This window comes from Rhinatrema bivittatum, chromosome 3 (assembly GCF_901001135.1).
Source record: "Rhinatrema bivittatum chromosome 3, aRhiBiv1.1, whole genome shotgun sequence".
Classification (NCBI taxonomy): domain Eukaryota; kingdom Metazoa; phylum Chordata; class Amphibia; order Gymnophiona; family Rhinatrematidae; genus Rhinatrema; species Rhinatrema bivittatum.
In genome coordinates this window covers 566,790,083-566,806,182 of record NC_042617.1, presented here as the reverse complement: position 1 = coordinate 566,806,182, position 16,100 = coordinate 566,790,083, and the positions used below count along the sequence as shown (strand labels likewise).

Genomic DNA, 16,100 nt, shown 5'->3' with positions numbered 1-16,100 from the left:
CTCCCTCCCTCGCTACCGCCCGCTACCGCCGTCGCCGCCCGCTACCGCCGTCGCCACCGCCGCCGCTCGCTACCGCCGTCGCCGCTACCGCCGTCGCTCGCTACTGCCGTCGCCGCCCGCTGCCGGTACCGCCGCTGCTGCCACTGGACGCCGCCATTTTTTTTTCTTTCTGAAGCTGCCTCAGAGCGACGTGCTCGCCCGCACATGCGCGGTAGAGCTGGTCTCTACTGCGCATTTGCGGGCCGTCGGTCACAGGCCATTTATAAGGTAGATGTTATAAGACTGAAGAGGGACCTCGCGTGGACATGTGGTATAGGGCATGCTGGGCATGCCCAGTGTGGCAAGTCAAGTTCTAGACACTTTGACTTAAGTTTTGTGTGTCAGGACTCCATCTAATGTCACCCATATTTGAGGACCAACATCCTGCTGTTCTCGGAGAACACTTGTTACAGGTAAGCAACTATGCTTTACTAGTGAAAAAGGCTATACTTTCTTTTTGGAGAGTAGAACATGCATCTAGTATATATATTGGAGGAACTCTATGTTCTCATTAGTGTTACTGAAGAGATTATTTATTTATTTATTTATTTAGCATTTTTATATACCGATATTCATGTAAAAAATTACACATCACTTCGGTTTACAATAGAACATGAACTGGCATGTAAGAATGCATTACATCACAACAAGGGGTACATTAAACTGGGATCAACCGGGCAAAAGAAGAATGGGCTCTTCCGGAGAGCCGGATGATAAAGAACTGAACAAATTGATTGTACCTAAAGGGTACCTAAAAAGCTGAAAAGAGTCTTTTGTCTAGGGAACCTGCGAAATTGAAAGTGTCATGTACACAGTGGACCTGTATACGGAAATCATCTTCTGAAGAGTGGATGTGGAAGGCACGAGTGAAATTAAGGGAAAGCTTGCTCAAATAGCCAGGTTTTGAGTCTTTTTTTTGAAGGTAATCGGGCATTGTTCGCGCCGAAGATCTGGTGGGAGGGCGTTCCATTGCTGCGGGCCAGTTGTGGAAAGAGCTCGTTTCCTTAATGTGTTTTTTGCGGTGGGAACAACGAGGGTGTCTCTGTAGGCAGATCATACTGGTTTGGAGGGTAAGTGCGGACGAAGTGGGATATTAAGGTCCAGTGGAGCAGTATTGTGGATGGCTTTGTGTAGGACCATAAGGACTTTGTACATGATTCTGAACTTGATTGGGAGCCAATGCAGGTTCCGTAGGATGGGTGTGATATGGCCTCTTTTATTGGTCTTAGTCAGAATCCTTGCTGTGGCGTTCTGCAACATCTGTAAGGGTTTGATGGAATTTGCTGGGAGCACGATAAGAAGCGTGTTGCAATAGTCAATTTTTGAGAAGATGATTGTTTGGAGAACTGTGTGGTAATCTTGGAAGTGGAGGAGCGGTCTCATCCATTTTAGGACTTGTAGTTTAAAGAAGCAGTCCTTCGTGGTGCTGTGGATAAATTTTTTTAGGTTTAGCTGATTATCCATGATGATTCTGAGGTTTCTTACTTGTGTGGATAGAGGGGGTTGCATTGTGGAAAGCAGATTGTTAGCAGTAACATGATTGGCATCCTGAGAGATTAGGAGGATTTCCGTCTTATTAGTGTTAAGTATGAGGTTGAGGCTAGCGAGCAGGTGGTTGGTTGATTTAAGACAATTGTTCCAGAAGCAGAGGGTATTGTGAAGGGAGTCTGTAATCGGAATAAGAATTTGCACATCATCTGCATATATGTAGTGAGTTAGCTTTAGGTTGGCAAGGAGCTGGCATAGCGGGAGAAGGTATATGTTGAAAAGGGTAGGGGATAAGGAGGAGCCTTGTGGAACTCCCAGGGATGAGCTGACAGGTTGAGATTCTTTATTGTTGATTTTTACCTTGTAGAATCTGTTTGTGAGGAAAGACTTGAACCAATTCAGTGCGGTGCCTTTGATGTCGGATAGCCACTCAAGGAGGATAGAGTGGATCACAGTGTCAAAGGCAGCTGATAGGTCGAGGAGTATGATCAGACAAGGTTGTTTCTTGTCGAGATTGAGAAGGATGGTGTCTGTTAGAGAGATTAGGAGGGCTTCTGTATTAAGAGATTTACGGAAGCCGTACTGAGAAGGGGCTAGGATGTTATTTTCGTCTAGGTATTCCGACAGCTGCTTATTAACTATTTTTTCCAGGATTTTGGAGATGAACGGAAGGTTCGCTATAGGGCGAAAATTGGCTGGGTCATCAGGAGATAAGTTTGGTTTTTTTAATAGTGGTTTTAGGATGGCCAGTTTCAGGGGGTCTGGAACCCGGCCATGAGTTAAAGAGCAGTTGATAATTTCAGCAATTGGCTTGTCAAATTAAGTCAAATTAAATGTTAGAAGGTTATCACCCCGTCGCAAAGCGGAATTTTTGCATAATTGGCTCCCAAATCTGGATACCCATGCTCTTTGAGCTCGGAGTCAGGTGTTGAACGATTTGGCTTAATTGTTAGAAATCTGTGAAATATTCCAGACATATACTGTACAGTTTTATACAGTGCTATATTGGGGTGGATTGGAAGGATGAGAGTAATACCTTTGTTATAATATTTTTGTTTGCTGCTTCTTGTGGGTTTATATTGTAAAATGTTATAATTATGATCAGATTTGGTATGAGGTGTTAAGTGTCGATCACTTCAAGCCCTTTGTTTATTTTATTCTTTTTAATAGACACTATTTATTTAATTAATTCTTTTCTATACCGACGTTCATGACGTAAGTCATATCACATCGGTTTACATCGAATAATTGAACATAAAAGTTGTACCCCTAAAAGTTAGGAGCACAAAACCTGTTTCTGCATATAAATTCTGATTACAGGACCCTGGCACAACAAACTGCAGGTTCAGCCCCTCAGACTAAAACTAGCCTCAGGGACTTTATGCCACCTCTGAGCAGGAGTTAAATTTCCAGCATTAAGAAAACAATGAGGTAAACCCATGCACCTCTTTGCACTGGGGAGTAATAGCTCATGCCATGATAACATGAGATTTGCATGGAGCAGTTTTATTCACATTTGTGCAGACTTTTTTGGGCGCTAAGCTGCTTGTTAAATTGTGAGTGAATTTGTACGCACAAAAAATGTACACACAGCCACGCGTGCCTTATGACATCAGGGCTAATGTGCAGGTAAGTTCACACGCGCAAGTTTACCCGCGGTGAGCCTAGGAACAGCGCTCAGGAGGGTCTTGCATTTCCGCATATAGTTTTGACATTTCAAATGTGTGCATATATGTTTCTCTTCTGGAAAGCTACCCACACAAATTAGCAGGTGAGCATGCCCGGGGGTTGTTTTGCTGGGATAATTTTCAAAGTGAAAGTACCCCAGGTATGTGCGTTCACTTTGAAAAGAAGCACAAGGTCTGCAGGTAAAAGGTTCCCCGCAGACTTTGCAGTTGTGCGGCCCAGTCTTAAAATCACCTCCACAGTGCTCAATAGCAGCAGTTCCATGCAGATTCCTGGGCCAAGTCTATTTCATCACATTTGGCTCTCGCCTTTTGCTCAAAGTGCTCTTGGCAAGTTAGAAATGATAGCATACAATGCAGGCTGGTCAGGGCTAGAGATGCTGCTCAGGGCCAGTGTTTCCCAACCGTTTCCAGCATGCACGCCTAACCAAGCAGGATGTCCATAATGAATATGCATGAGACAGATTTAAATGCATTGGAGACCCAAGGGTATGCAAATTTAGTATTACATAATCTCTCTCAGACTGTTTTGCCTGACCAGATTATAGATGCGCAAAGCAAGTGTCAATAAAAACACAAAAAAGTTTAAAATCAATAATATAAATAGACAAATACAAAATTAACAGACTAATATTACAATCTGAAAGAAAATTAATCATCTCCAACAGGTTCCTTAATGTTAACGTTCTAATGGATAAAGAATATTCATTGTGGCTGAATATGCAACTGACTAACAGGCAGTACGCACGTTTTCCCTTACCCCTTATTCAGTAAGGGGCGGAAAACGCGCATCCAACCTGCGGCACCTAATAGCGCCCTCAACATGCAAATGTTGAGGGCGCTATTTCTGAAAGTAAAATGTGCACATTTTACTTTCAGAAATTAGCGCCTAGGCGCTAGTTTCTGCCGGCACCGGGAAAGTGCACAGAAAAGCAGTAAAAACTGCTTTTCTGTGCACCCTCCGACTTAATATCATGGCGATATTAAGTCGGAGGTCCCGAAGGGTAAAAAAAGTAAAAAAAAAAATAAGAAAAAAAATTTAAAATGGGCCGGTGGCTGTCGGGCCGAAAACCGGACGCTCAATTTTGCCGGCGTCCGGTTTCCGAGCCCGTGACTGTCAGCGGGTTTGAGAACCGACGCCAGCAAAATTGAGCGTCGGCTGTCAAACCCGCTGACAGCCGCCGCTCCGGGCCAAAAGGAGGCGCTAGGGACAGCGCGTCCCTAGCGCCTCCTTTTGCCCGTTTCTACCGCACCACCTAATTTAAATACTGAATCGTGCGCACAGGCGAGTGGCCCGTGTGCACGCCGGGAGAGTGGGCGTTCGTCCGCTATCCCGCGGACTTTACTGAATCGGCCCGTAAGTGTGCCTCCTGGAGAGGGCTGGGAGACACTGGCCTAACTGGAAAGTGACCCAACCATTGCACAGTGGCAACAGCCAGTGGCCAGATTTCGGGTGAATGCCTACCAGGTTTTGGGAGGGAGACGGAGTCTGTGGTCCCTAACCCATGACTGTCAATACAATGGTGGGACTAGGCAAGAGGGTAGAGAACTGCTATAAATGGGGCAGGGGAGAGAAAAGAGGAGTGGCAAGTGAAGAGTAGTGGCAAGCTGAGCTGGAAGCCTAAAGGAGCGGGGGGGGGGGGAGCAAATGGGTGAAAGCAAGCAGAGGAGAGCAGTGGCGATTTGACATCGCAAACTGTTCTACCCCTTGACATCTTTGACGATTTGCTTGACAAATTTAATGTTGTTAGTTAATTTTACAAGTGGATTCTGCTGTTGGCTGAAGGAATCTTGAACCCTTTGTGAGTAGACGATTAGGCCTTTGATCAGAGTTAGAGTTTGCTTATGCGGGCTCTTGAAATGTTGACGTGCACTCTGTTTCAGGGACAACCCTTCCCTTCTTAGCTCATAGCCTACGGGACTCGAGGACTAGTAGTGGAACATACATCTTCCCTTTCCTTCTCCTTTGCTCAGCATGGGAGGGGCCATCCTACCGTCCCTTACTTTCCCTCACAGAAGGCATGGCTTAGCTTAGGGGGGGTGTCTTTTCCTCAGAAGAAACATCTGAATGATGCTGGCAAATTGCACTGGGAAGGGGGAAATCTTAGATACCAATTATATCCCGTCATTTCTGTGGCGAACTATTCATTAGGCATGCGCCTTTCATTATTGTTGGTTTTTTTGGGGGGGGTTTTTCCAAGCAAACACGATTTCAGCGATATGATGGAAATGACTGCATTGATATAATGTGGGAGTGGGATGTGTGTGTTGTGAGAAGGGCGTCCCATCCTTCGCTAGCTGCTGCGTTTTCTTTCCCTGTCTGTCGGTTTTTGTCTTGCTCTTGGGCCAAGATGCTGGTAAGGGGGGAGGGGACGATTTTTGGGACGGCTTGCTTGCCAGCGTTTCACAGGCCTCGCATAGTAAATCACTGGGTATTTTATGGAAGTCATTCTCCGAAAATGACCCACTGTTTCTGGGAACTTTTTTTTTTTTTTTTTTTTTTTTTAACTCATCTGAACTATTCCTGTTTTCTTCCTATGGGCCAAATTTGGGTGGATTCTTCCCAGCATTCCGTATGTTGGAAAGCACTAAAAGTAGCTGTTTGCCAGATTTTTGTTTCCGAGGCCCAAGGTAAAAGCTACTGTGAAACAGTGAAATGAAGCCGCAGTGGAAAATCTTTTCAAAAGGTGTTAAGTTTAGAATCCCTTGCAATCTGCCGGTTGCGTGGCCGTGATGGGGCTGTGTCTCAGCATTCCTCTGCTGGACTTTAAGGACCCGCCACTGTAGTCCTGACATCCGTATTTTGGCAGCCTTAGATTTGGAGTAAATGGATCCTTACCTTTTTGAGTCATACGTGGAATTTTGATATAAATATTCAAGGACAAGTGAAAACCCTAAAAAAAACAAAACAAAAAATTGTAGAAGTAGTTTTTTGCCCTCACTCACATTCTCTACTCCAAAGGATCTTTAGTTTTTGGGGGGTTTTTTTTTACCATCGTTCACTGTTTCTCTCCTGCAGCACAAGGAAAGGGGTGCCTGGCCCCACCCTCACATTCTTTCGGTTTCTGAGACCCACGGATCCCTAGCCCTGGTGCTGATCGTGTGACGCAGGAACCTGTAATGTCCTGCCTGCCAGTCATTTTTACAGTTGCCAATGTAAGCCGGCACATTGGCTACTTCTTTATTTGACCATGCGTCACTTTTGTTTCTTAAAATCAATATTTTTCTGGATACCTAGGGTTTTTTTTCCCTTTTCAGAGACCCTTCCGCCATGTGAGGCAACTAGAAGTGCCCTAACTAAGTATTCACGAACGGAACGAGTTCATTATTAGCATACAGATTAATGTGTATTTACACGGTTTTCAGCTCGTTTAAATGTATGCTCTCCTTTCTCAGTCTGGTATGGGAGGAAAAATGTGATGCTCACTTTCGGGCTGGTACAGTACAGTACACTCCGATGGAGCGCACTGTTAACCCGCCATTGGACGCGCGTTTTCCCTTACCCCTTATTCAGTAAGGGGCCGAAAATGCGCGTCCAACCCACCAAACCTAATAGCGCCCTCAACATGCAAATGCATGTTGATGGCCCTATTAGGTATTCCTGTGATTCAGTAAGTAAAATGTGCAGCCAAGCCGCACATTTTGCTTTCAGAAATTAGCGCCTACCCAAAGGTAGGCGCTAATTTCTTCGGGCACCGGGAAAATGCACAGAAAAGCAGTAAAACTGCTTTTCTGTGCACCCTCTGACTTAATATCATGGCGATATTAAGTCGGAAGTCTCGAAGGGTAAAAAAAAAAAAATTAAAAAAAATGTCGGCTGTCGGGTTGAAAACCGGATGCTCAATTTTGCCGGCGTCCGGTTTCTGAACCCGTGGCTGTCAGCGGGCTCGAGAACTGAAGCCGGCAAAATTGAGCGTCAGCTGTCAAACCTGCTGACAGCCGCCGCTCCGGGCCAAAAGGAGGCGCTAGGGACGCGCTAGTGTCCCTTTCACCTCCTTTTGCCCGTTTCTACCGCCGGGCTTCATTTAAATACTGAATCGCGTGCACAGGCAAGTGGCCTGTGCGCGCTCCGGGAGAGCACCCACTCTCCCGCGGACTTTACTGAATCGGCCCGTTTGTAGCATATGGAATCAGGTAGAATACCTTCCATCAGGCCTTCCCTGCGAAAACGTATGAAAGAGCCTGCCAGGCCTGTGGATTTACCTATCAGCTGCCCCCCAGAATTGTGTGCACCAGCTTGTGAGTTTAGCTTGAAAGCTGACGCTTCTGTTTTGTTTTTTTTCCCTTCCTTTTTTTTTTTTTTTTAGGCAGGATGTTCTGATACCCTAAACAGCATAGCACTGAAGTTCAACGTCACTCCTAATAAACTTGTGGTGCTCAACAAGCTCTTCACGCAGACGATTGTTCCAGGCCAGGTAATGCATGAATTCTGATGGACCGGTTACTTCATTCCTCCAGTTCTTCTTGTGCTCCTTTGATATTAGTAAGGGATCATATAACATTGTACCAGAGATCCGACGACAGAAGCTTCTCTAGTTTTTGAAGTAAGAGGATAACGTTCATGGAACAATATATTAAAACTGACTCTGCAGAACGACACTATTTGATCTTTGGAAACACAGTCGAGGGCCCTACCCGTGTTTTAGACACAGTTCACTTTTATATTCAGTTTTTAAAACGCTTTTTTTGGGGGGAGGGGAAAGTGCCATCAGTCTGTCCTACTCATTGTTTTGTACTTTTGTCACAGGGCTGGAGCTCTGTGCAGACACTTGTCGGCTCTTCAAATCCAGGAGCCAGCCAGCATAGCTCAGCCCCACACAGCCTGCTGGAGGTGGCGAGTCCCATGCCAGCCGCTGGACGGCGGCATATGAGGGGCCTCTTGCTAACCAGAGAGACCGTTTTGCTTTCCCCTTCCTGTTGCTCAATGCTCCTCACTTCTCCTCTCCATTAATGCCATCCTCCTCCTCCTCCTCCCCCCTCGTTCCCATTCTCTCTCCTCCAGCACCCCCGCCCCCCCCTTTCCAGCCATCTTTCCTACCCCTTCCTTCTCCTGGTGTCTCTCCTCCATGCATCTTACAAAGCCACCAGCTCTACCGTCCCGCTTCCTCCAGAAAATTTCAAAATTAGAATTGGATACGTTTTTCAAGTAAATACTGAAATGTAGGAAATAAAGGTAACCGGAGAACAGCATTGCTAATTATCAGTAACTGAACATCGAATTTTAAGAAGAATTTAAAAAAGGTTTATATACAGTCTGATAGCTTAAATCATAAAAAGTTAAGAAAATTAAAAAATAAACACAAATTAGCATTTTGTGTCTTTGTAGCCTGTATTTGCCTCATTATGTTGCTCTTTTATCTATCGCCAGACTCCCGTTTCCTTGCTTTTCTTTCCATTTTACGTTTCTGTTGTCTTTGGTGTCTGATCTTTTGCTTTCGTGTTATTTCTCTCCTTTATTCTTTTCTCTCCGCGCACATTATTTATGCCAGCCTCCCTCCATCACCCTATAAATCTATTTTTCCTCCATTTATTTATTTATTTTATTTATTTGGTTTTTTTAATATACCGGTGTTCGATTTACGTATCGCATCGGTTTACAATTAATTTATGACAGGCACAGTAGATGATTAGAGAAATGTTATAGGAGGTTATAGTAGCAACATGGGTAATAAAAAGAGTGCCAAAGAGATAGCGTAAATAATTGTAGTATCACAGTGCCACAAGATAGCATAAATAGTAATGGTATAGCAGACGGAATATATTGCATAAATAGTAGTAAATATCAGAGTAACATGTCTCTGTTCTCTGGTTATATTCCTCACCACTCTGGTTATATTCCTCATCACTTTTCATCCACCTTGCCCTTCATCCTCTGGTCTCACCTCGTCTTTCATCCTTCTCTTTCCCTGTCCCTCCAGGCCCCTGCACTCTTTCAGCTCCCCCCTTCCCCCCCCCCCCATGACCTCCAAGACAGGATCACTTGTTCTATGGCCTGAAGCCACTCCCCCTTCTGCACATGGGGGCCAGGCTTGGAGATGCTTTCCTTCCTTTGTTAATCACTAATAAATTTAGTTTATCAAATTGCATGGCATTTTCATAAAAGTATGGGGTCCCACTAGTTAATATTTCGCCTAGGGCCCAGCAGTGACTTAATGCATCCCTGCCCACAAGGTATTTAATGCATGCAGCCGAGCGCTGTGGTTGTCTTGAACTCCTATGTTACCAAAAGGTTTGTTGCTTTCACAGGTCCTTTACGTGCCAGACATTAACCATCATTCCAGTGCTAGCCTGGGTTCGAGTCCTGGTGGCGTTGTTTCCCCTCTATCTTCAGATGCTGAATATGACAAACTCCCTGTGAGTATGCACTTCTTTTGCAAGCTTTGGACACTGTTCCACACAGAAGACCAGTAACAATAAAAAGCTGGACGGTGTGGGAGTAGGACAGGAAATGGTAAATCTGGTGAAGAGCTAGTTGAGTAACAGAACACAGAGACTTAATGCTGAATGTGGTTAAAAAAAAAAATGAAAGGGGATTTTAAAAACAGTGGAAGAATGATCTAGGGTGTGGGAAATATGCTTCAATGCTAAAAAGTGCAAAATCATGCATTTGAGAAAACATAAATCCACTAGCGATGTATCATTTAGATTAGGAAGACAAAAACATGGTTGCATAAGTAGCTATATCAGCAACAGACGAGAGAAGGTGGTAATGTTTCCTCTGCACACATCACTAGTGAGACCCCCATCTTGAGTGCTGCGTTCAGTTCTGGAGGTGATATCTTTTATAAGGACTTTGAGAGATTCAGGCAATTCAGACAAAGCCTGCAGCACAAATCGTACAAAGAAAAGCTTAAGACACTCAAAAATCTACTCACTGGAGAAAAGGAGAGATGACAGAAACATTCAAATATTTGGCAAGCTTCAATAAATTAAGGAAAAGTGACATTTTTCATAGGAAAGGAATTTCAAGGACAAGAGATCATGATCTGGATGAAAGTTCAGAGGAAACATGAGAACATATTAATTTACTGACAGGGTGGTCAATGCCTGGAATAACCTGACAGAGATACTAGAAACCAGCACCGTGGCAGAATTCAAGCGTGCATAGAGCAAGCAATGGCAGGAGATGGGTTTGGAAGATGCATTGCAAACAACCCACCCTTCGCTCCCTCATGAGCAGACTGAAGAGGTTACACGGATAAATCCCCGGGGCTGAAAAGTGCCCTCCCCTCAGCAGCCACATCTGGACACTTGAGCTTCACATGATGTAGGCACAGGAATAGGGGGCATTGGCGCAGCAATTCGTTTTTCAAATTTCTGTGTGTACTTTTCCGAGTAGATGGCGTCCACTTTTATAGCAGATACAGAGTGTGCAGAAGCACATGTTTAAAGGGATTGTACATGTGGACCTTCTAACTACCTGCCAGGCTGAAAATTGCACCAGGATTGAGTGGAGAGAAGGGCGAGGCCAACTTGGTAAATGTTTTCTCTCTCACCATACATATTTCATGTAAGAAGGCGACTTGTGGCTACAAAATTTGAGGGAAGAGAGTAATCCTCAATATTTGGAGATGGAAAAAAACTAATCTTTCCTCTTCCCCTGTATCATATTCCAGGGATAGTTCCTACAAAACATGTTAAAGGAAGTCTAGTATTAGGGAAGAGAATTTTCAAAGTAGTTTACATGGGTAAAAAAGCACTTTGCCCACATTAGTTGCCTATCTGAAAATCTTCCTTCCTCGATGCAGCTAAAAGTCTGCATAGTGTTCCTTAGCATGCTTGCTTAGAGCTGCATGTTGTTCCGTTGGGGGAGGAAAATAATGCGTGTAGCTTGCATTTTCAACCCTACGCTTATTTTCTGTAGAAAAAAAAAAAAGCACCCACAGAAAAAGCAAGTACAAATATATGCAGGTATTTTGTATCCATGGCAAGTCTCAAAGCGAATGTATGCATTTGTTTTTGCTGTGAAACTTGAGACAGTCTTCAGATAAAAGAACCCATGGACTTTGCCCTAAAAGGCATATTCTTCTTCGTCCAGTCAGACTAATCCAGGCAAAATGATTATGCCCACTGACCAGCAAATGGAGACAGAGATTAACAGGTTTGCTGGCAGCACCCATTATATGTATCTGTGCTGACCTTAGCCTGTCAGTATTCTCCATCTCCAGCCGATGGTAGAGTGTGCATCCCATGCTGTAGTCTGAGGTCTGGTTAGGCTGGATAAGAGGTCATTTGTTAAGTGGCAGCTTCTGAGATGGAAGATGTTTTCCCTCACTCAGTGGAGTGTTGCTCTGGGTTGCAGAGAGTTCTGCTTTTAGGAAGCTCCTAAGGTGAAAATCTTGCACTCCCTCCCTCATCTGAGCAGTGTCTTGGCCAGGGCTGGTGAGGGGCTTGCAGTCCTTGTTGTTTGGGGGTTGTGGTTTTTGGGGCTATCATAGCCTGTCTCTTTCCCCCACTCCCCTCAGCTATTCTTGTCTGTCCTACATGTGGATCCTTTTACTTTAAGTACTCTAGTAAAGTTGTACAAAAGGAAAAAAAAAAAGAGAAGACAATTCCTGCATCTTGCCAGTAAGGTGAACAGTGAAGCCGGGCCCATGATGAGAATGGATAGGTGAATCGTTTAGGCCATTTTTTTTTCAGGCTTAGGGGCCGTTTATTTTTAGGCTTGGCTTTGCTGCAGGAAAGATATAGCAGCTTCTGCAGTGCATGGGAAGAAACCCACACTCTGCTGGGGTAGAGTAAACACGTTGCAGTCCAGATGAGCGAATGAACTTTGTTAAAGTTGTTCAGAGGAGAGAGAGGCTCAAAGGGTTGGGGTTCATCAGGATGAGGTACCTATTGAGAAGCTGAATTAAGAAGAGCTAGTGTTGATGTCTTCAGGGGCAGCAGCTCAGAGTGGAGTAGTGGCCTTTCCTTAACCCTGGAACCATCATCCTTGGCTTGGGCTTCAATATCCAAGGAGTCTGTGAAGTGTCTGCACTATGCTTTCTGTATGGGGCAGAATTCAGCCCTGTGATCCACCCCAAGTCTTTCTGTACATTTGTAGGAATCCAGAGAATAGGAGGTGTCTGTCGCAGTTTTATTGGACTTGTCTCAGTGGGTCTTAGAGTTCATACAAGACGTTTTGCCCTGGAGTTCTCCCATCTGGTTTCAGGCGCTTTTTTGTTTTCCCTTGTCATTCCACCAACAAGAGAGAAGCTGTAATAGCGCACTTAGATCGCTTCAAAGCTTGAAAACAGTGGTACCAGTTCCAAAGGTCTAATGGGGGATAGGTCAGTGTTCCATCTCCTTTGTGATTCATAAAGAAGAGGTATCCAGTTCTGAAGCAAATTAACAGGTTCATGCAAGTGACTCGTTTCAGAATGGAATCATTCCAGTCAGTCATTATGGCACTAAGAAAGAGTTTCTGATCTCCTTGGATCTTACGGAAACTTATCTTCACATCTCTAATAAGGGCCTTTGTGAAGGTGATGGTAATCATGGTGGTGGCGGCACTGCAAAAGGAAGGAATTTTGGTGCATCCTTATCTACACAATTGGCTGATAATACAGAAAGTGCAAAGCCACCCAGAGGGTGGTTCACTTTTATGGGAATTTGGTTGGATAGTCAATATTTCTATGAACAGTTTACAGCCTTCTAAGACCCTGGAATATCTTGGAGTCCTATTCAACACTAAGGCAGATGTAGTGTATTTGGATTTTCAGAAGGCGTTTGACAAAGTCCCTCATGAGAGGCTTCTACGAAAACTAAAATGTCATGGGATAGGAGGCGATGTCCTTTCGTGGATTACAAACTGGTTAAAAGACAGGAAATAGAGAATAGGACTAAATGGTCAATTTTCTCAGTGGAAAAGGGTAAACAGTGGAATGCCTCAGGGATCTGTACTTGGACCGGTGCTTTTCAAGATATATATATAAATGATCTGGAAAGGAATACCGAATGATGTTAGCAAATTTGCAGATGATACAAAATTATTCAGAGTAGTTAAATCACAAGCAGACTGTGATACATTACAGGAGGACCTTGCAAGACTGCAAGATTGGGCATCCAAATGGCAGATGAAATTTAATGTGGACAAGTGCAAGGTGTTGCATATAGGGAAAAATAACCATAGGTTCCATATTAGGAGCTACAACCCAGGAAAAAGATCTAGGCATCATAGTGGATAATACTTTAAAATCGTTGGCTCAGTGTGCTGCAGCAGTCAAAAAAGCAAACAGAATGTTAGGAATTATTAGGAAGGGAATGGTTAGTAAAACGGAAAATGTCATAATACCTCTATATCGCTCCATGGTGAGAGACCACACCTTGAATACTGTGTACAATTCTGGTCGCTGCATCTCAAAAAAGATATAGTTGCGATGGAGAAGGTACAAAGAAGGGCAACCAAAATGATAAAGGGGATGGGACAGCTCCCCTATGAGGAAAGGCTGAAGAGGTTAGGGCTGTTCAGCTTGGAGAAGAGACGGCTGAGGGGAGATATGATAGAGGTCTTTAAGATCATGAGAGGTCTTGAACGAGTAGATGTGAATCGGTTATTTACACTTTCGAATAATAGAAGGACTAGGGGGCATTCCATGAAGTTAGCAAGTAGCACATTTAAGACTAATCGGAGAAAATTCTTTTTCACTCAACACACAATAAAGCGCTGGAATTTGTTGCCAGAGGATGTGGTTAGTGCAGTTAGTGTAGCTGGGTTCAAAAAAGGTTTGGATAAGTTCTTGGAGGAGAAGTCCATTAACGGCTATTGATCAAGTTTACATAGGGAATAGCCACTGCTATTAATTGCATCAGTAGCATGGGTTCTTCTTAGTGTTTGGGTAATTGCCAGGTTCTTGTGGCCTGGTTTGGCCTCTGTTGGAAACAGGATGCTGGGCTTAATAGACCCTTGGTCTGACCCAGCATGGCAATTTCTTATGTTCTTATGTGTTCATCTGATGAAAGAATGGATTCAAAAACTGCGTCAGCAGGTCCTTTCGTTGCTGTAGTTCAGGAATTCAAGTGTGGTTGAGCGCCTGCTTCAGGAACTGCAGGAGGACTTCCTGAAGGTTGTTTAGCAGGGTTTGGAGTGCAATAAGCATGAGGTTTGGTCCACTTACGATGTCTTTGAGATGGAAGCAAGGGTGGTGGCAACCGGCATCAGTGCCCACTGTTTGGCTTGGTTCTGCACCTCTGACCTCCATCCGGAGGTTCAGGAACAGCTTGTGGATCTGCCATGCACCAGAGAGAATCTCTTCGTGACGAGATTAAGGAGGCAGTAGCGCAGCTGAAAGATCATCATGAGACACTCCATCATCTCTCGGCCAGCACCTCAGACCAACAGTCCTTGGGCAAGAAGTCCTCATGGCAAGGGCCTAGGCTGCCCTTTTTACCATCCGAGGAAGTTCTACCCTCCAGCAGCTAGAGTGAGGTCTCAACGTGCCGGCCTTAGAGCTCGCCCTCAGCAAACATGGGTTCCTAGGCCTCAGCTGGCGCCCCAGTAGAACCCTGCCATGGGGTTTTGACTGGCTGCGAGGGAGTGTAAGCCAGTCACTGGTACCCTCAAGGGCGGGCCCTCTGGTCGGAGGTCGGCTACAGCTCTTTGCAGACTGTTGGCCATCTGTCACCTTGGATCATCAGTTCCTATCCATCATTCGTTGGGGGCACAGGTTAAATTTCCAGGGTGTCCCGCCAGCCTCTCCCCCGTGCCCCACTTGTGGCCTCTTAGCGGATCAGGAAATACTTTTGAAGGAGCTCTCTGCCCGTGTAATGGCTAGGGCGGTCAAACCCGTCCCCCCAGGGCAACAAGGGACCGGCTTCTACTCCAAATATTTCCTGATTCCAAAGAGAACAGGGGACCTCCATTCTATTCTGGTCTTGCGGGCCTTGAACAAATTCCTGAAACAGGAAAAGGTCAAAATGGTCTCTCTCGGTGCCCTAATACCTGTCCTGCAGAGAGGGGACTGGCTATGCTCCCTCGACCTAAAGGACGCCGGTGCCCACATTGAAATTTCCCACACCCACAGGAAGTACTTGCGGTTCATCGTGGGTGGGAACCACTTCCAGTACCGAGTGTTGCTATTCATTCTGGCGTCTGCACCCTGCATTTTCACCAAGTGCCTAGCAGTGATGGGCGCCTACTTGCGGAGCCTGCGGGTGCAGGTTTTTCCTGTCTGAACAACTGGTTCATCAAGAGTGCCACCCAGGAGGGAGCACTGCAGTCCCTGTACTCCATCATTTGGGTACTGGAGACCTTGGGTTTCCTAGGCAACTACCCGAAGTCTCAACTGGTTCCGTCACCGCAGTTGGATTTCACTGGGGCCAGGTTTGACACTGCGCAGTCTCGGGCGTTTTTACCCCGAGATCGTGTGCTCACCTTAGTGGCCTTGGTGAGAGCGATCTCTCAGAGTCACCAAGTCTCAGCACACCGTATGCTGCAACTGTTGTGACACATGGTGGTGACCATCCATGTCACTCCCTTCACTCATCTGCACATACACAGGGCTCAGTGGACCCTCCAATCCCAGTGGCGGCAGGCCACCCAGGACCTTTAAGTGCGCATCCGGGTTACTCAACTGCTCCGGGTCTCTTGTCATGTTGAGAGACCCTATTCAACTTGGAGACAGGGGTACCCTTCCAGACCTCCTCTGCTCAAGTTGTGCTCAATACAGATGCCTCCTACCTTGGCTGGGGTGCCCATGTAGAAGGTCTCCGCACCCAAGATCGGTGGTCCGCTCAGGAAGCACAGTATCAGATAAACTACTTGGAGCTCTGGGCGATCCAATACGCGCTTTGGATGTTTAGGAAGCGCCTAGCCAACAAGGAGGTCCTCATCCAGACCGACAACCAGGTGGCAATGTGGTACCTCAACAAACAGGGAGGCATAAGATTGTTCCTCCTGTGCCAGGA

General features: G+C 45.4%; 1 protein-coding gene across 1 annotated transcript in view; it reads left to right on the top strand.

The window, feature by feature from the left end:
- The window catches only part of LOC115088351 (nuclear receptor coactivator 7-like), a 236,081-nt gene that overhangs the window by 192,876 nt on the left and 27,105 nt on the right, over positions 1 to 16,100 (top strand). The window contains exons 5-6 of the mRNA XM_029596530.1: positions 7,520 to 7,627; positions 9,459 to 9,566. Coding sequence (XP_029452390.1) covers positions 7,520 to 7,627; positions 9,459 to 9,566 — 216 coding nt within the window. The remainder of the gene's footprint in view (positions 1 to 7,519; positions 7,628 to 9,458; positions 9,567 to 16,100) is intronic.